The sequence below is a fragment of the Ranitomeya variabilis genome, chromosome 4 (assembly GCF_051348905.1).
Source record: "Ranitomeya variabilis isolate aRanVar5 chromosome 4, aRanVar5.hap1, whole genome shotgun sequence".
Taxonomy (NCBI): Eukaryota; Metazoa; Chordata; class Amphibia; order Anura; family Dendrobatidae; genus Ranitomeya; species Ranitomeya variabilis.
The window spans coordinates 339534061-339553885 of NC_135235.1; the positions used below are offsets into that span (position 1 = coordinate 339534061).

The 19825-nt window shown below is 46.6% G+C and overlaps 1 protein-coding gene across 2 annotated transcripts in view; it reads right to left on the bottom strand.

The window, feature by feature from the left end:
* Positions 1–12943, bottom strand: part of ATG12 (autophagy related 12) — a 73871-nt gene extending 60928 nt beyond the window's left edge. Inside the window, exon 1 of one of the 2 annotated variants that reach the window (XM_077250645.1) lies at positions 12717–12943. In XM_077250645.1, the coding sequence (XP_077106760.1) occupies positions 12717–12846 (130 nt within the window). In that variant the 5' untranslated portion in view covers positions 12847–12943. The remainder of the gene's footprint in view (positions 1–12716) is intronic. The other variant, XM_077250644.1, reaches the window with a different exon arrangement.
* Positions 12944–19825: the final 6882 nt, after the last annotated feature.

The following is a 19825-nucleotide window of genomic DNA, read 5'->3' on the forward strand; positions in this document are numbered from 1 at the left end:
GCAGTACTATTCTGTAAGACTGCATTGACAACCCTGACTGTCCAGGTGGACGACCTGAAGGGGGAGGTTGCCTCTTTTCGCTCAGCTATGCATAAGATGGAGGGGAGAGTTGAACTGCTGGAGGAACGTGTGGGAGGTGCGGAAGATCAAATTGCTGAACTGGCAAAGAGAGAGAAAAAATATGTCCAACGCATTGCGGAGTTGGAGTTTAAAACTGATGATTTGGAGAATCAGTCGTGCAGGAACAACTTAAGAATTATTGGTGTGCCTGAAAAGGCAGAAGGAAATAACCCCACTGACTTTATTGAGACATGGCTGAAAACTAAGGTTGGAGGGGACAGTCTCACGAAATTATTTGCGGTCGAAAGAGCTCACCGGGTGCCGACCAGACCTCTACCCCCTGGCTCCGCCCCACGGACCTTTCTAGCCAAAATCCTAAATTACAGAGACCGGGATATTCTGCTGAGGAGGGCCAGGAATATGGAGGAAATAACTATTGACGGCAACCGAATATCTATATACCCTGATTATTCTACAATTGTACAGAAGCTCAGGATGAAGTTCGGAGAGGCTAAAAGACATCTACGTGAACTGGGACTGGCTTATTCTATGCTGTATCTGGCTAAACTACGTGTGGTGGCCATGGAAAAGGTCCACTTTTTTCAAAATCCTGAGGAGGTGTCATATTGGCTGGATTTGAATGCAAAACGTATTGGAGCAGAAAAGACCCGCTGAGGAGGATCAGACGTGGACTTCTGGCTATTGTGATGGTTTTGGTGGGGGAGGAAAATTGAGTTGTTGGTTAATTCTGATATATTACTAGAGGAATCTGATATGTGGTTCCTGTGTGTTAACGTTGTGTTTGGCGGCGCAACTGTTTCTATATTCTGTTTCTAAAGGGCGGGGGGAGGAACGACTAAAGGAGAGTGTTAAACCTATTTGTGGTTGGTGTCGGCTTTTGAGCCACTGCTGGGATTGCGACAGCACGTTCCCCTTTCTCATACAGAGAGGGAGTAGGAGATTATAACTGGATTATTATAACGTTCTGGTGGTGGAAGTTATTGAGGGAAGGGAAGGGTAAGGTTAGGGTTTATTTTGTATTAATGAGGGTTTGGGGGGGAGTTTTGGGTAGGTGGGCCCAGTCTAGAGGGGTAAGGGAGACCAATGGAGGGAGGAGGAAAAATTTTTACTATTATGCAAAATGATGGGAGATAGAGTAAAAATTTTGAGCTGGAACATTAGGGGTCTATCGAGTGATACAAGACGTAAGGCTATTTTGCAATATATTTTGAAACAGAGACCCTCGCTGGTATGCCTTCAAGAAACTCATTTAGTTAAAGAAAAAACGGGTATATTGAATAAAAGATGGGTGAGGAAGGCATACCATGCGACATTTTCGGCCTATGCTAGGGGCGTGTCAATCCTTGTGCATACAAGCGTACCATTCGAGGAGGTAGTGGTAATAGATAGTGATGGACAGTATGTATTCCTGGTGTGTAAAATATTCGCTAGACTGATGTGTGTTGTGTCGGTGTATATTCCTCCACCGTATTCAGGGAAAAAACTACGGGAAATCCTAAATATATCTGGCAGGTGGGGAGGAGTTCCATTGCTCATAATAGGGGATGTTAATATTATTGATGATCACTGGGATAGGGGGCAGCATGCTATGTTGAGGAAGGAAGGGAATTTAACAGCGTTCGGCAGATATTTGAAAGAAGTGGCATGGAAAGACTTATGGAGAGTTCGTAATACTGATACATACTGTTTCTCCTGCTATTCAGCGACATATGGCTCTCTATCCCGTATTGATATGGCCCTGGGTAATGAAGGAATGGATAGGTTGGTGCAGGAGGTGGAATATATGCCTAGAGTAGTGTCGGATCACAGCCCATTGGTAGTAACATTGCAAATTGAAGGCCTTGGGGAGATGGCTAAATTGGGGTGGAAGATTAATCCCTTTTGGTTACAAATTCTTGACATGGGAAAGAGCGGGGAAGAGATAAAGGAATTCTTTAAATTTAATGATGGTAGTGCAGCAAAACATGTGGTTTGGGACACCATGAAGGCTTATTTGAGGGGAATATTATCTAAAGAGATTTCTAGGCATAAAACACAAACAAGGGAATCTGACAAAGTGATATTGGAGGAATTGAGGGCAGCGGAGGCTGCATTGAGTAATTTGCGTTCACAGGACACCATAAACCGTATGAAGACGGCTAAGGAGGAGGTAAACAAATTACACTTACGCAAGGCAGAGAGGGCGAGAGCTTTCCAAAAAGAGGCCTTTTAAGCGGAAGGAGAGAAGGTGGGTCACCTGCTATCAGTGGTGGCGTCTGCACAGAGGGACTCGGCACACGTACACGCCTTAGAATTAGAGAATGGTAGTATTGTAACGCAGGGGGCCCAAATCTTGGAAGGTTTTAAGGGATTTTATAGCAGATTCTATACATCACAAATGGGACAGAGAGAAGGAGAAATTGACAGATTTCTAGAAGAGGCAAATTTACCTAGACTAGAAGCTGAGGATAGAGATTGGTTAGATAGGCCGCTTACGGTGGAAGAGCTGGAGGGTGCCTTGGGGTCCATGGCGGGGGGGGAAGGCTCCGGGGGCTAGGCTCCGGGGGCTGACGGTATCCCTGTTGAGATTTATGGGGTCTTTACTGAGGAGTTGCTGGCCAGATTGTTGGGGGTATTTGAGGAGTCACTGGAGAGGGGAATATTACCTGTTTCCATGAGGGAGGCCATTATTGTGGTCATTCCTAAACCGGAAAAGAACCCACGGCTGCCGGAGTCATATAGACCGATATCACTCCTAACAACAGATGTTAAGATTTTGGCTAAAGCCTTGGCGAACAGACTGACTCGGGTTATAGAAAAGGTGGTTCATTCGGACCAATCGGGCTTTATGCCTAATAAATCTACTGCCATTAACTTGAGAAGGCTATTTCTCAATATGCAGATCCCGGTGGAGAATGCTGGTAGGAGGGTAGTGGTTTCCCTCAATGCACATAAGGCCTTCGATAGTATAGAATGGCAATACCTGTGGTCGGTGCTGAGTCGCTGTGGGTTTGGGCCAGTTTTTATATCATGGGTAAGACTTCTATACTCCTCTCCAGTGGCTAAAATCAGGGTGAATAATACACTGTCAGAAGGCTTTCAACTGTTTCGAGGTACGCCGCAGGGGTGCCCGTTGTCTCCGTTGCTGTTTGCTCTGGCGGTGGAGCCTCTGGCAGCGGCTATTAGAAGGTCACAGACAGTAAAGGGGTTTGTGTATGGGAAAAGGGAGGAAAAAATTGCTCTGCATGCCGACGACATTTTGCTTTTTCTTGAAGGTCCTGCGGAGCCTTTAGGAAATGTAATTTCTTTAATTGAAGGATTCGGGCAAATTTCAGGATTGGTTATCAACTGGGATAAATCAAGTGTTTTGCAGGTGGATAGAGAAGTGGATTGTACGAGGGAGGTGGAAGAAAGAACAAAGTTAAGGGTGGTTTCGCAATTTAAATATCTAGGGATCCAGGTGTCTCTCCCCTTAACAAAATTTGAGGAGCTTAATCTTGAACCATTAATAGCCAAATTACGAGCCAAAATCTCAGCTTGGAATAAGTTGCATTTGTCGGTGGTGGGTAGAGTAAATCTCCTTAAGATGGTTGTGATGCCACAGGTTTTGTATATTTTACATAATTCTCCGGTATTGATCCCACTGACCAGATTCCGTAGACTAAGAACATTATTTGGCGAGCTGGTGTGGGGCGGGAAGAGTCCGAGAATTAGGCAAGAGATATTGCAGAGACCTAAAGATGAAGGGGGACTTGCCCTGCCTAATCCCTGGTTGTATTTTTTGTCTGCGCAGAGCCAGCATCTTAGGGGATGGGGGAAAGGGCTTGAGAAAGGTCAGAGTCATAGCAGTCTGGAATACGTTATTGGCGTGTGGCCCTTGTCCCAGGGTCTAGAAGCAGGACTATTTAGGAAAGTCGGAACTTGTCTTCACACCATAAATTTAATTCATAAGGTATGGCAGACGCTTAAACGAATAAGGGGAGTTGTGAGATTTACAGAGTTTTCACCTATTTGGGATAACCCCTCTTTTCAAGAATTCAATCATATGGAAGGAATGGGAGAGTGGAGGGAAAAAGGTATTGGGTTGATAGGTCAGTTGATTCATAGTGGGAATCTTAAATCTTATGATATGCTGCAGCAGGAATTTCAGTTCCCAGGGTTAAAGTTGTATCAATATAGACTGGTTCAGCACGCATTTCAGGCGCAAAAAAGGAGAGGGCCTATAATGATTCAGATGGATTTAATGTTGGACTTTATATTAAATAACAATGGTACAAAGGGGGCAATATCCGAAGTATATGGTGATTTACTACACACTTTTCTAATAGATTACCCTATTAAGGCCAGAGGGAAGTGGGAGGCCGAATTGGGGCAAATAGACGACGATAGGTGGGAATCTATATTGGAATATATACCCAAGCTGTCGATGAGTAAGCCTGGGAGATTGTCACAACTGTATGTGATAAATAGGGCCTATAGGACACCGGACATGCCATTTAAAGCTGGGTTGAGAGATGATTCTGGGTGCCCTAGGTGCTCACAGTCTCAGGCGGATATACTGCACATGCTGTGGCTTTGTCCCAGGCTATTTGCATACTGGGTTGTGGTGTTGAACCAGATCGGGGTGATTTATGGGTGTTCGATTCCCAGGGATCCGGTGGTTTGTGTACTTGGGTATGTGGAGGAAATCCTGACCGATGAAACTGCCAAAATGGCAATTGCTAGATTATTATTCATTGCAAGAAAGGTGATTGCAAGGTATTGGATTAGGGAGGAACCTCCTACTAGACGAGAGTTTATTGCACAAGCGAATCATATTGTACAGCTCGAAAAAAGCATATATAATAAGAGAAATAGGATGGTTTTTTTTCAAAAGCTGTGGCAGCCATGGCTGGACGGGAATAACTGAGGGATTGTGGTAAAATGATGCTAATAGTAGAATATGAATGTGATGTTTATTCTCTTCTTTCCAAGAGACATGTATGGTTGGAGTTGGTCTTCCAGAGGGGAGGGGGTGTTTCTTTTACATCAAAACACAAATTTACCTTGTTATTTGAATTAATTCTATTGTCTTTCTTATGAATAACAACAATAAAAATATTTGGTTTAAAAAAAAAAAATCAGGTTAGTAGAGTTCTCCTTCTCTCCTCCCCTCTTATCTCCTTATACCCCTCCTCACATGTAAAGCGCCATGAAATAAATGGCGCTAGAATAATAATAATAATAATAATAATAATAATAATAATAATAATAATAAGAGGTTTCCCAAGTTTTTTTTCAGGTGACTTTCAATTTTTCGATCCATTGGATCTTTTAATTGGGACGAATCCTCAAAGGGGAGGGACGTCGTCTTGGTTATTTTAGAGACCTGGAGGTCTACCCTAGGGATTTCCCAAATAGAGCTATCACCTTCAAGGGGAAAGCGATTTTTTAACTCCGAGGGTATGCCAAGTCCCTTTTCTGGGGAAGACCATTCCTGAAATATAAGTTTCTGGACATTTTCGTGAACCCGGAACCCTTTTTACCTTGGGTTTCAGTCCCAGAAACATCTCATCCTGAATAGAATGTTTTACCTCGACTTCCTCCACCCCCATGGTATTCCTCACTAAGGAAACAAGTTCTTCCATATCCTCGGAAGAAAAATAGTATTTTTTATTGTTAGGCCTAGGGGTGGATGTGGAGCCCTCATTTTCCCAAATGTCATCCGACCCCGACGTATGAATCTCGCCTGAGTCGGAGTCAGATTCAGCCGGTGCCAATTTCCTCTTTTTAGGGGCAGGAGGATGGGGCTCTAGGGGCTGGGAAAGGGTTGCCATGGAGGCTTGCACCTCCTGCTTGATGAGAGTTTTTATACTATCCAGGAGAGAGGACTGTTCGGCACGTAGTATATCATCCGTGCAGGGTTGGCATAAGGTCTTCTTATAGCCTGAAGGGAGCCTGAAACTACAAACACCACACTTTCGGCTGGGTTTGCTCTTTGGGGCAGAGACCTTTTCTCCCTAAAAGAGTGAGAAGGTATACTAAGTGACCCATAAGTGTTAGCCCGGATAGAAAGGGACCAGCCCAGCTACTCACAGTAGGAGGATGAACGCTGGGATCTGCAGATGCAGCAATAGGTTTGTCGCCGTCCATGGTCAGACCTGTCACCAGTCACACCAGACAGAGACTCTGCGTCTTACCTGGAGGCTCACGACCAGGATATAGGGATCGAGGTCCAGCATCGTTTGTGTGCTCCTCCTCCCATGATCCGTAGGAAGAATCCAAAGGAACGACCCAGAGGCTGGAGGTGGCGGACCCTGGCCGCAAACCGCGCGCGCGATCAGCATGGCGCCGAAATGTGAACCAGGAAGTGAACGTCGGTCCCACTTCCGGTGCGCACGGCTGAAAGGGAGGACGCCAGGGAGCTCGGAGAGGACCCCGGCTGCACGTCACCGCCCTGCTTTACCTCCCGAAGAGGCGCGGGAAAGGGGTCCCGAGTCACAGCACATGGAGACGGGAGCAGTCATCTGGAGGAGGAGAGGTGAAACCTCCGACCTCGGATTGCCCGGCATTACAGTAACGCTTTTTCAGGGCTCCGCTCGCCGGCCGCGGCAGCACCTGGACGGACCTCTTCATGCCCCACTGGGGGACAGGAAATAACACTGGAGACAGCAGGAAGGGGAGGGTTATTTAACCCTTTGTGTTTCCTGTCCCCCATTAGGGTGGGGAGACATCCTCCAAGGTGACTGTCGTGGAAGGTGACTGGAGAAATGTCTGTTCTGTTCCTGATCTCAGGATCTGCGCTTTTAGCTGAGATGAATCTGAGATGCACTTTACATGCTCAGTAGAGACCAGGGCTGAAGTTGAAAAGAGGTCTCGGGTGATGTCACTGCTCTATAGGCCTTCAGTGACACACTGACAGGAGACAATAGCTCCTGCAGTGCATCACTGAGAGGTTACCTGAGTTCAGGGTCTCACTTTATGGCATTGCCTAGTGGGAACTTTCTCACACAGCAGTGCCACAAGTGAGACTAGGGACTATTTTAACAGTGGTGGAGGAATACAGTGCGGAAGGATACCTTCCGTCATTGTATTCCTGGAGCCCCTGGAGAGCGGTCTGTTTTGTTTACGGTTCAAAGAATTGTGATGAATAAATAAATGCTCACATGAAAATTGAATAAACTAAAATGAATTTACTTAATACAAGATAATAAATATAAACAGTCACTCAAAATAACACATAATCAATAATCATACATCACATAGCATGGTAGGAGTTCATCACTGACCGTCTAGGAAGCAAGAGAGGCCCAAGCACATGTGCTCTTCTGTTATATCTGTCCAGCTACCAGAGGTGTGTCCAGCCCCCACGTGTGGGGAATGATGTCACCAGTCTATTGTCCACTGGCAAAGGTACACCCCCCCAATCCCCAATGAAACCCGATTTACCAGCTTTTTGCAACTGGAGGAGGGGGCTTCATGTACGACACATGGCAGAAATTCAACAACTGGGGAATGGATGGGCCTCTGAACACATGTGGGGGAAAATATATATTTGAAACCATATTAATAGCTCTATAATTCGTATTAATTGGGGTGTTGAAATCATTTAAAATATATAACATACAACACACGGAGAAATCAGCTGATGCTGCTACTCTCCATGAGAGATTGTCACGGGACACTCGTTTTAATTGGATTTCTGTGGATCAGGGAGTATAGTGTTTGCTTATTATTTTAATATTTTTTACAGGTGACACTGGCTTCGGGGATCAAGGTGATGGTGAGTATGTACTCTGTTGTATGTTCTGTTGTATGCTATATGTTCTGTTGTATGCTATATGTTTGTGTTTGTTTGTTTTTTTTACATTCAACGCATTAGCCGGATGATGGGACTACTATGGTCCCATCATTGGCTAATGTGTCAATCACTGTCACTGTAGCAGGTATAGCCCGATGGGACTTGGAGTCCCATTGGACGATGCCTGCACACACACACACACACACACAAAGACCCACGGCAGCCCCGCACAGACCCCCAAGAGGCCCGAACCCACATACACGCAGTCTCCGCCCACACTCTTCCCTCCTCCCGATCTGCAGCGTTTCCCCCGCAGCTAAACCGCAGATCTTTTTTACATCTACGGTTTTGCTGCGGATGTGCAGTCATGCAAGTCAATGGGTGCAGAAACGCTGCAGATCCGCACAAAGAATTGACATGCTGCCGAAAAAACAACGCTGCGTTTCCGTGTTGTATTTTCCGCAGGATGTGCACAGCAGATTTGTTTTTCCATAGGTTTACATGGTACTGTAAACCGCATGGGAAACTGCTGCAGATCCGCAGCGTCAAAAACCCAGTGGATCCGCGGTAAAAACCGCAACGTGTGCACATGGCCTTATAGTGTGGACATAGCAGAGCCGTGTGTGTACGAGGTGTGTGTATGGCACAGAGCCGTATGTGCGAGGTGTACGGAGCGGAGCCGTGTGTGTACGAGGTGTAAGGAGCCGAGCCGTGTGTGCAAGGTGTATGGTGCGGAGTCGTGTGTGTACAAGGTGTGCAGAGCGGAGTCGTGTGTGTACGGAGCGCAGCCGCATATGTACGAGGTGTACGGAGCAGAGCCGTGTGTGTGTGTGTGTACGGAGCAGAGCCGTGTGTGTGAGTGTGTACGGAGCAGAGCCGTGTGTGTGAGTGTGTACGGAGCAGAGCCGTGTGTGTGAGTGTGTACGGAGCAGAGCCGTGTGTGTGAGTGTGTACGGAGCAGAGCCGTGTGTGTGAGTGTGAGTGTGTACGGAGCAGAGCCGTGTGTGTGCGTGTGTGAGTGTGTACGGAGCAGAGCCGTGTGTGTGCGTGTGTGAGTGTGTACGGAGCAGAGCCGTGTGTGTGCGTGTGTGAGTGTGTACGGAGCAGAGCCGTGTGTGTGCGTGTGAGTGTGTACGGAGCAGAGCCGTGTGTGTGCGTGTGAGTGTGTACGGAGCAGAGCCGTGTGTGTGCGTGTGAGTGTGTACGGAGCAGAGCCGTGTGTGTGCGTGTGAGTGTGTACGGAGCAGAGCCGTGTGTGTGCGTGTGAGTGTGTACGGAGCAGAGCCGTGTGTGTGCGTGTGAGTGTGTACGGAGCAGAGCCGTGTGTGTGCGTGTGAGTGTGTACGGAGCAGAGCCGTGTGTGTGTGTGTGAGTGTGTACGGAGCAGAGCCGTGTGTGTGTGTGAGTGTGTACGGAGCAGAGCCGTGTGTGTGTGTGTGTACGGAGCAGAGCCGTGTGTGTGAGTGTGTACGGAGCAGAGCCGTGTGTGTGAGTGTGTACGGAGCAGAGCCGTGTGTGTGAGTGTGTACGGAGCAGAGCCGTGTGTGTGAGTGTGTACGGAGCAGAGCCGTGTGTGTGTGTGTGAGTGTGTACGGAGCAGAGCCGTGTGTGTGTGTGTGTGTGTGTACGGAGCAGAGCCGTGTGTGTGTGTGTGTGTACGGAGCAGAGCCGTGTGTGTGTGTGTGTGTATGGAGCAGAGCCGTGTGTGTGTGTGTGTGTGTGTGTGTGTACGGAGCAGAGCCGTGTGTGTGTGTGTGTGTGTATGGAGCAGAGCCGTGTGTGTGTGTGTGTGTGTGTGTGTGTACGGAGCAGAGCCGTGTGTGTGTGTGTGTACGGAGCAGAGCTGTGTGTGTGTGTGTGTGTGTGTGTGTGTGTGTGTGTGTGTGTGTGTGTGTGTGTGTGTGTGTGTGTGTGTGTGTGTGTGTGTGTGTGTGTGTGTGTGTGTGTGTGTGTGTGTGTACAAGGTGTACGGAGCGGAGTTGTGTGTATGGAGCAGACGCTGTGTCGGATCGGAGCAGATATTGCTCCTCGCTCTGACACTGGCACAGGAGACACTGAGATCTTTATCAGTGGTGTACCGGAGCTGCAGCGACGTGAGCAGTCAGCAGCGCGGCTGGATGACATGACATCATTCAGCGCTGCAGGAGTGGAAGCTTGCCGGCTGCTGCGAGGGAGTGCGGTGAGAGGGGTGTGTGTGTGTAGGTGTGTTTAGTCATGGAGAAGGCAATGATGGGGGTGTGAGGGCAATGATGGGGTAACCATGTGTGGCCATTAAACTGTATGAAGCATCATGTGGGGCCATTATACTGTACAAAACATCATGTGGGGCCATTATACAGTATACAGCATCATGTGAGCCCATTATACAGTATGGAGCATCACGTGGGGCCAGTATACTGTACGTAGCATCATGTGGGGTCATTATATAGTATGAAGCACTGTGTTGCCATTATACAGTATGGAGGATCATGTGTGGCCATTATACAGTATGGAGCATCATGTGTGGCCATTATACAGTATGGAGCATCATGTGTGGCCATTATACAGTATGGAGCACTGTGTGGCCATTATACAGTATGGAGCATCATGTGTGGTCATTATACAGTATGGAGCATCATGTGTGGTCATTATACAGTATGGAGCATCATGTGTACTCATTCAGTACAGAGCACCCCTATGGGGTGGTGGCGCCGCAGGTCTGAGGTAAATATGCTTTATAAATGTTATTTACTTTCCTAATGTCTGATTTGGTGTTGCTGCTGGATGCTCTTTACCAGCTTAGTGTATTTTTCTTAATTGTATATGAACCCACTATTCACACCAATTACTTTCTAATGGGGACATTGGTATTAGTATTAGCATGTTCATAGCCTCTGACCTGCGGCCCCAATGTAGTTATCACCTTTCAAAGTATCCTATTTATTGTCTGGTATTCTTTTAATTTTGGTTATTAAATAAAATACTTTGATATTGATTCCGCTGTGTGCAGTATTTCTATGTAGGGTTTATCGTACTGCTGCATGGGATTTTGTTATATACTGATCCCCTGTATGGGCACAGGTGTATTGTGTATGACACGCTGTGTATTGTGCATCAATTTTGGCTTACCATTATACAGTAAGTAGCATCATGTGTGGCCAATATACAGTATGGAGCATCATGTGTGGCCATTATACAGTATGGAGCACTGTGTGGCCATTATACAGTATAGAGCATCATATGTGGCCATTATACACTATGGAGCACTGTGTGGCCATATTTTTTTGATAATTATTGTTTATGAAACAGTGTGATGAGCAGCGTTAAATGGGTGTGGTTAGGGCGTCGATATGGGTGTAACTAGTTGTGAAATGGGTGTGGTCAGGGCGTGGCCTCTTTCTCTTCTTCAAAAGTTGGAAGGTAAGATATACACCTTCCCACCTATCCTCACCCACTCTGCTTTGATCGACAACTCTGGCTTCATAGAGTCAGAGAAGGATGGAGATAGAGGGAATCAAGCAGATGGGAAGGTGTATATACACACACGCCATGAGTGCCTGTATTTGGTGTGAACAGTCATTCTGTGCTGACAGAGTCCCTTTATATGGTAGACAGACCAATTATATAGTGTTATTCTAGAGCTGCTCAGTTCTGTATCGGAGGTGAGGGATGCAGATGAGAGAGAGATACATGTGCCGTGGCAGGTACGTGGGGTCATAATGAATGCAGAAACCGGTGAAAATGATGTGACAGGGAGCAGTCAGCGACCTCTTCCATCATTGAGCCTGCGTGACTGAGCGCTCAGCGGGCACAGTGGCATCGCTACACTGCACCGGCTGTGGATAGGCACACAGCGCAGACTGAAGCAGTGAGGGAACAGGGTGAGGTGAGCAGATTTATTTTGTATTGACAGTGCATTGGAAAATGTGGATCCAAGGGGGCCTGCACGTGGCGACAGCCGCCCCCCTTCGCGTGTTCAGACAGCCCCTGCGTTTACAGCTATTGATCATGGAACAGCTGAATATCAGGCGCGGTATGATTTATATAAAGTAGTAAATTCTATGGCTTTGATTCGCTGCTACTGGGAAGAATAGAACTTACTATAAGCCACATCATAACATGGACGATCAGGGGTTGTCTGGTCTATAGCCACAAGCTGCAGTCACTCCGTGAGGGGCAGTTCGGAGCATGCTCATTTGTATCCAGGCTTAGGCTACGTTCACATTTGCGGTCAGCGCCGCAGCGTCGGGCGCCGCAGCGGCGCCGCATGCGTCATGCGCCCCTATATTTAACATGGGGGCGCATGGACATGCGTTGTGCTGCGTTTAGCGCCGCATGGCCGCAAGCGTTGGACGCAAGAAACGCATCAAGTTGCATTTTTTTTTGCGTCCAACTTGCGGCCAAAAACGACGCATGCGGCGCAAAACGCAGCGTTTTAGCGTGCGTTTTGCCGCGTTTTTGTTTGCGTTGTGCGCTGCGGCGCCGACGCTGCGGCGCACAACGCAAATGTGAACGTAGCCTAGAGGGGTTGTTTGGCCACCACAGCGGCGGCGGCGGCCAGGCGGTAGGAGTGACTGGGGAATGACAGCGCTGGCTCTCGCCTCCTCTGCGCGGTGCCTGAAGCGATGGCGTCATGTGCCCACGGCGCTGAGGTTTGAGCTCGGGGGTCCGGGGAGTAAAGGCTGATGAAGGAGCGGATTGCAGCGGTGGCGCCCGCCGGCGTGTATACCCCATGATAGATGGAAGCTTTCGTTGGCCGAGCAGCCCCTAGACACCAGCAGCACGCACACCCCTCTATACTGTCACACCGCTAGTTTACACGCCCCGAGAACTGTCTGAGGAGCACACAGCGCCCCCTGCAGGCTGGCTGGGACTCCACTCCATGACAAGCACTTACTTTTCCGTCTGGTTTCGCACAGCGGCTCCTCGGTGGCCGGTGAGGCTGCAGGTGCAGGCACGCTTTCTACCGCTACTTCACCGTGAGTCTCACTAGTTTCCTCCATCTTTGTTTCTGGCAAGCTGCTCATCAGTAAGAACCAGGAAGCTTAGCGGAAGTGCGTCATCAGCTCCCATGACGTAAAGCCAAGCAGCACCCGCCTTGGAGCGGCGGATGTCCAACTGCTGTCGCTAATGGTTGCGACCAAATCGGAGGTGATATTGAGGGAGGATCTCCCCATAACCACTCTGTAGCCGGCTGAGGGCAGGAGCCCCTCGGAGCTGCGGGAGCGAGGACCTCGGACAATCTGTACACAGCTCAGCACGGAGGCCTCTACATCAGAGCTGATTCCTGGATCCTCATACTCCATTCTACTCTCCTCTTCTGGCTTTTTAACCCCTTCACCCACTGAGCTTTTTTTCGTTTTTCGCTCCCCTCCTTCCCAGAGCCATAACTTTTTTATTTTTCCCTCAATATGGCCATGTGAGGGCTTATTTTTTGCGGGACAAGTTCTACTTTTGAACAACCTCATTGATTTTAGCATGTCTGGTAACAGAAAACGGGAATAAAATTCCAAGTGCGATCAAATTGCAAAAAAAGTGCAATCCCACACTTTTGTTTTTTGTTTCGATTTTTTGCTAGGTTCACTATATGCTAAAACTGACCGTCCATTATGATTATCCAGGTCATTACAAGTTCATAGACACCAAACATGTCTAGGTGCTCTTTAAAGGGAACCTGTCACCCCAAAATCGAAGGTGAGCTAGGCCCACCGGCATCAGGGGCTTATCTACAGCATTCTGTAATGCTGTAGCTAAGCCCCCCATGTATCCTGAAAGAGGAGAAAAAGAGGTTAGATTATATTCAACAGGGCAGGCGGTCCCGGTACAGCGCCTCCTATCTTCATTCCATGACATCCTCTTCTGGTCTTCACGCCGCGGCTCCGGCGCAGGCGTACTTTGGCCCAGCGCCTGCGCACTGCAGTACTTTTTGCTGCCCTCAACAGGACAGACAAAGTACGCCTGCATCGGAGCCGCGGAGTGAAGACAAGAAGAGGACGTCATCGTAAGAAGATGGGAGGCCCCGGACCGCGACGCCCATCTGACCTGGACCGCCCCTGGGTGAGTATAAATCTAACCTCTTATTCATCTTTCAGGATACATCGGGGGGCTTATCTACAGCATTACATAAAACTGTAGATAAGCCCCTGATGCCGGTGGGGTTAGGTCATCTTCGATTTTGGAGGTGACAGGTTCTCTTTAACCCCCAAGGGTGGTTTGCACGTTAATGACCGGGCCAATTTTTACAATTCTGACCACTGTCCCTTTATGAGGTCATAACTCTGGAACGCTTCAACACATCCTGATGATTCTGACATTGTTTTCTCGTGACATATTGTACTTCATGATAGTGGTAAAATTTCTATGATATTACCTGCATTTATTTGTGAAAAAATGGAAATTTGGCAAGAATTTTGAAAAGTGACATTTCCCACGTCTACTTTACATCAGCACAAGTTTGGAACCAACATTTTTTTTTTTGTTATAAGGGTTAAAAGTTGACCAGCAATGTCTCATTTTTACAACACCATTTTTTTAGGGACCACATTACATTTGAAGTCACTTTGAGGGGTCTATATGATAGAAAATACCCAAGTGTGACACCATTGTAAAAACTGCACCCCTCAAGGTGCTCAAAACCACATTTAAGAAGTTTATTAACCCTTCAGGTATTTCACAGGAATTTTTGGAATGTTTAAAAAAATTAACATTTAACTTTTTTTCTACAAAAAATTTACTACAGCTCCAATTTGTTTTATTTTACCAAGGGTAGCAGGAGAAATTGGACCCCAAAAGTTGTACAATTTATTCTGAGTATGCTGATACACCATATGTGGGGGTAAACCACTGTTTGGGTGCATGGCAGAGCTCGCAAAGGAAGGAGCGCCGTTTGACGTTTCAATGCAAAATTGGCTGGAATTAAGATGGGACGCCATGTTGCATTTGGAGAGCCCCTGATGTGCGTAAACATTGAAACCCCCCACAAGTGACACCATTTTGGAAAGTAGACCCCATAAGGAACTTATCTAGATGTGTTGTGAGCAGTTTGAACCCCCAAGTGTTTCACTACAGTTTATAACGCAGAGCCGTGAAAATAAAAAATCATTTTCCCACAAATTTTTTAGCCCCCAAAACTTTTATTTTCCCAAGGGTAACCAGAGAAATTGAACCCCAAAAGTTGTACGCTGATACCCCAAATGTTGCGGTAAGCCCCTGTTTTAGTGCATGGCAGAGCTCGGAAGGAGCACTGTTTTACTTTTTCAACGCAGAATTGGCTGGAATTGACATCGGACGCCATGTCGTGTTTGGAGAGCCCTTGATGTGCCTAAACAGTGGAAACCCCCCAATTCTAACTGAAACCCTAACACAAACACACCCCTAACCCAAACATGCCCCTAATCCTAATCCCAACCCTAACCACACCCCTAACTCCAACACACCCCTAACCATAATCCCAACCATAACCCTAACCCATAATCCCAATGTACTTGTAATCCAAACACTAACGGTAGCCCCAACCCTAACTTTAGCCCCAACCCTAACCCTAATGGGAAAATGGAAATAAATTGTTGTAACCCCTTCATGACCCAGCCTATTTTGACCTTAATGACCAGGCCGTTTTTTGCAATTCTGACCAGTGTCCCTTTATGAGGTATTAACTCAGGAACGCTTCAACGGATCCTAGCGGTTCAGAGGTTGTTTTTTCGTGACATATTGGGCTTCATGTTATTAGTAAATTTAGGTCGATAATTTTTGTATTTATTTGTGAAAAAAATGGAAATTTGGCAAAAAATTTGAAAATTTTGCAGTTTTCAAATTTTGAATTTTTATTCTGTTAAACGAGAGAGTTATGTGACACAAAATGGTTAATAAATAACATTACCCACATGTCTCCTTTACATCAGCACAATTTTGGAAACAATTTTTTTTTTTGCTAGGAAGTTGTAAGGGTTAAAATTTGACCAGCGATTTCTCATTTTTAGGCCGGCGTCACACTCGGCGTAAGACAATACGGTCCGTTTTTTACGTCCGTACTACGGCCGTAATACGGAGAAATGTTCCCAAAATAGTGATCCGTAGTCAGGGTGTGTCAGCGTATTTTGCGCATGGCATCCTCCGTATGTAATCCGTATGGCATCCGTACTGCGAGATTTTCGCGCAGGCTTGCAAAACCGACATCTAATGGATTTATGTGCTCAAATGTTCGGGAAAACATATATACAGTATATATATATACACTCACTGGCCACTTTATTAGGTACACCTGTCCAACTTCTTGTTAACACTTAATTTCTAATCAGCCAATCACATGGCGGCAACTCAGTGCATTTAGGCATGTAGACATGGTCAAGACAATCTCCTGCAGTTCAAACCGAGCATCAGTATGGGGAAGAAAGGTGATTTGAGTGCCTTTGAACGTGGCATGGTTGTTGGTGCCAGAAGGGCTGGTCTGAGTATTTCAGAAACTGCTGATCTACTGGGATTTTCACGCACAACCATCTCTAGGGTTTACAGAGAATGGTCCGAAAAAGAAAAAAAATCCAGTGAGCGGCAGTTCTGTGGGCGGAAATGCCTTGTTGATGCCAGAGGTCAGAGGAGAATGGGCAGACTGGTTCGAGCTGATAGAAAGGCAACAGTGACTCAAATCGCCACCCGTTACAACCAAGGTAGGCCTAAGAGCATCTCTGAACGCACAGTGCGTCGAACTTTGAGGCAGATGGGCTACAGCAGCAGAAGACCACACCGGGTACCACTCCTTTCAGCTAAGAACAGGAAACTGAGGCTACAATTTGTACAAGCTCATCGAAATTGGACAGTAGAAGATTGGAAAAACGTTGCTTGGTCTGATGAGTCTCGATTTCTGCTGCGACATTCGGATGGTAGGGTCAGAATTTGGCGTAAACAACATGAAAGCATGGATCCATCCTGCCTTGTATGGAGCATCTTTGGGATGTGCAGCCGACAAATCTGCGGCAACTGTGTGATGCCATCATGTCAATATGGACCAAAATCTCTGAGGAATGCTTCCAGCACCTTGTTGAATCTATGCCACGAAGAATTGAGGCAGTTCTGAAGGCAAAAGGGGGTCCAACCCGTTACTAGCATGGTGTACCTAATAAAGTGGCCGGTGAGTGTATATGTCATTGAGACACATATATATATATTCTGTATTTAGATTTCATTCAGCGCGATATCTGTGAACAGCCGGTAATTCAATTACCGGCTTTTCATTTCTCCTGCACAAACCCGACAGGATATGAGACATGGTTTACATGCAGTAAACCATCTCATATCCCCTTTTTTTTGGCATATTCCACACTACTAATGTTAGTAGTGTGTATGTGCAAAATTTCAGCGCTGTAGCTGCTGAAATAAAGGGTTAAATGGCGGAAAAAATTGGCGTGGGCTCCCGCGCAATTTTCTCCGCCAGAATGGTAAAGCCAGTGACTGAGGGCAGATATTAATAGCCAGGAGAGGGTCCACGGTTATTGGCCCCCCCCGTGGCTAAAAACATCTGCCCCCAGCCACCCCAGAAAAGGCACATCTGGAAGATGCGCCTATTCTGGCACTTGGCCACTCTCTTCCCACTCCCTGTAGCGGTGGGATATGGGGTAATGAAGGGTTAATGCCACCTTGCTATTGGAAGGTGACATTAAGCCAGATTAATAATGGAGAGGCGTCAATTATGACACCTATCCATTATTAATCTAATTGTTGGAAAGGGTTAAAAAACACACACACACATGATTTAAACGTATTTTAATAAAATAAACAGCGGTTGTTGTAATAATTTATTGTTCTCTCAATCCATCAGGAACACCCTCGCTTGGAAAAATAAACGCACAAGATACATACCTTCTGGTGAACCGTCTCGTCCCACGAAGTAATCCATCTGAAGGGGTTAACTAATATTACAGGCAGGAGCCCTGCTAATGCAGCTGTGCTCCGTGCCTGTAATCCCCGGGTGCTGAAAGGAAAGCAGTGATCTGTACTTACATTGAGTCGCGGTGATGCGCCCCTGCTGGATGTTCTCATGAACTGCAGCCTGGGAACTTTTTCCCACGCTCCAGGTCATATGAGGACATCCACCAGGGGGCGCATCACCGCGACTGAAGGAAATGTAGGTCAATGACCTACATTTCATTCATTCGCCGGGGATTACAGGCACGGAGCACCGCTGCATTTAGCAGGGCTCCTGCCTGTAATATTAGTTAACCCCTTCAGATGGATTACATCGTGGGACGAGACGGTTCACCAGAAGGTATGTATCTTGTGCGTTTTTTATTTTTCCAAGCGAGGGTGTTCCTGATGGATTGAGAGAACAATAAATTATTACAACAGCTGCTGTGTTTATTTCATTAAAATACTTTTAAATCATGTGTGTGTGTGTTTTTTAACCCTTTCCAACAATTGGATTAATAATGGATAGGTGTCATAATTGACGCCTCTCCATTATTAATCTGGCTTAATGTCACCTTCCAATAGCAAGGTGGCATTAACCCTTCATTACCCCATATCCCACTGCTACAGGGAGTGGGAAGAGAGTGGCCAAGTGCCGGAATAGGCGCATCTTCCAGATGTGCCTTTTCTGGGGTGGCTGGGGGCAGATGTTTTTAGCCACGGGGGGGCCAATAACCGTGGACCCTCTCCTGGCTATTAATATCTGCCCTCAGTCACTGGCTTTACCATTCTGGTGGAGAAAATTGCGCGGGAGCCCACGCCAATTTTTTCCGCTATTTAACCCTTTATTTCAGCAGCTACAGCGCTGAAATTTTGCACATACACACTACTAACATTAGTAGTGTGGAATATGCAAAAAAAAGGGGGATATGAGATGGTTTACTGTATGAAAACCATGTCTCATATCCTGTCGGGTTTGTGCAGGAGAAATGAAAAGCCGGCAATTGAATTACCGACTTTTCACTAACACCGCTGCGTATTTCTCGCAAGTCACACTGCAGGTCCGTGTGGAATCCGTATTTTTCTCGCCCCCATAGACTTTCATTAGCCATAGAATTTCATGCTGCGATTTTGTACGGCCGTAGAAAGCCGTATAATACTGAACCGTAATATACGGCTAATAGGAGCAGCCCCATTGAGAATAATTGTGCCGTATGTAATGCGAGTTTTACGGACGTAGTTTCTGCGCTCTTACGTCCGTAAAACTCGCCAGTGTGACGCCGGCCTTACAACGAAATTTACAAAACCATTTTTTTTAGGGACCACCTCACATTTGAAGTCAGTTTGAGGGGTCTATATGGCTGAAAATACCCAAAAGTGACACCATTCTAAAAACTGCACCCCTCAAGGTGCTCAAAACCACATTCAAAAAGTTTATTAACCCTTCAGGTGCTTCACAGCAGCAGAAGCAACATGGAAGGAAAAAATGAACATTTAACTTTTTAGTCACAAAAATGATCTTTTAGCAACAATTTTTTTATTTTCCCAAGGGTAAAAAGAGAAACTGGAACCCAAAAGTTATTGTACAATATGTCCTGAGTACGCTGATACCCCATATGGGGGGGGGGGGAACCACTGTTTGGGTGCACGACAGGACTCGGAAGGGAAAGAGCGCCTTTTGACTTTTTCAATGAAAAATTGGCTCCAATCTTTAGCGGACACCATGTCGCGTTTGGAGAGCCCCTGTGTGCCTAAACATTGGAGCTCCCCCACAAGTGACCCCATTTTGGAAACTAGACCCCCCAAGGAGCTTATCTAGATGCACTTTGAACCCCCAGGTGATTCACAAATTCATCCGTAAAAATGAAAAAGTACTTTTTTTTTCCCAAAAAATGTATTTTAGCCTCAATTTTTTTTCATTTTCACATGGGCAACAGGATAAAATGGATCCTAAAATGTGTTGGGCAATTTCTCCTGAGTACACTGATACCTCATATGTGGTCACAAACCACTGTTTGTGCACACGGTAAGGCTCGGAAGGGAAGCAGCGCCATTTGACTTTTGAATGAAAAATTTGCTCCAATCGTTAGCGGACACCATGTCGCGTTT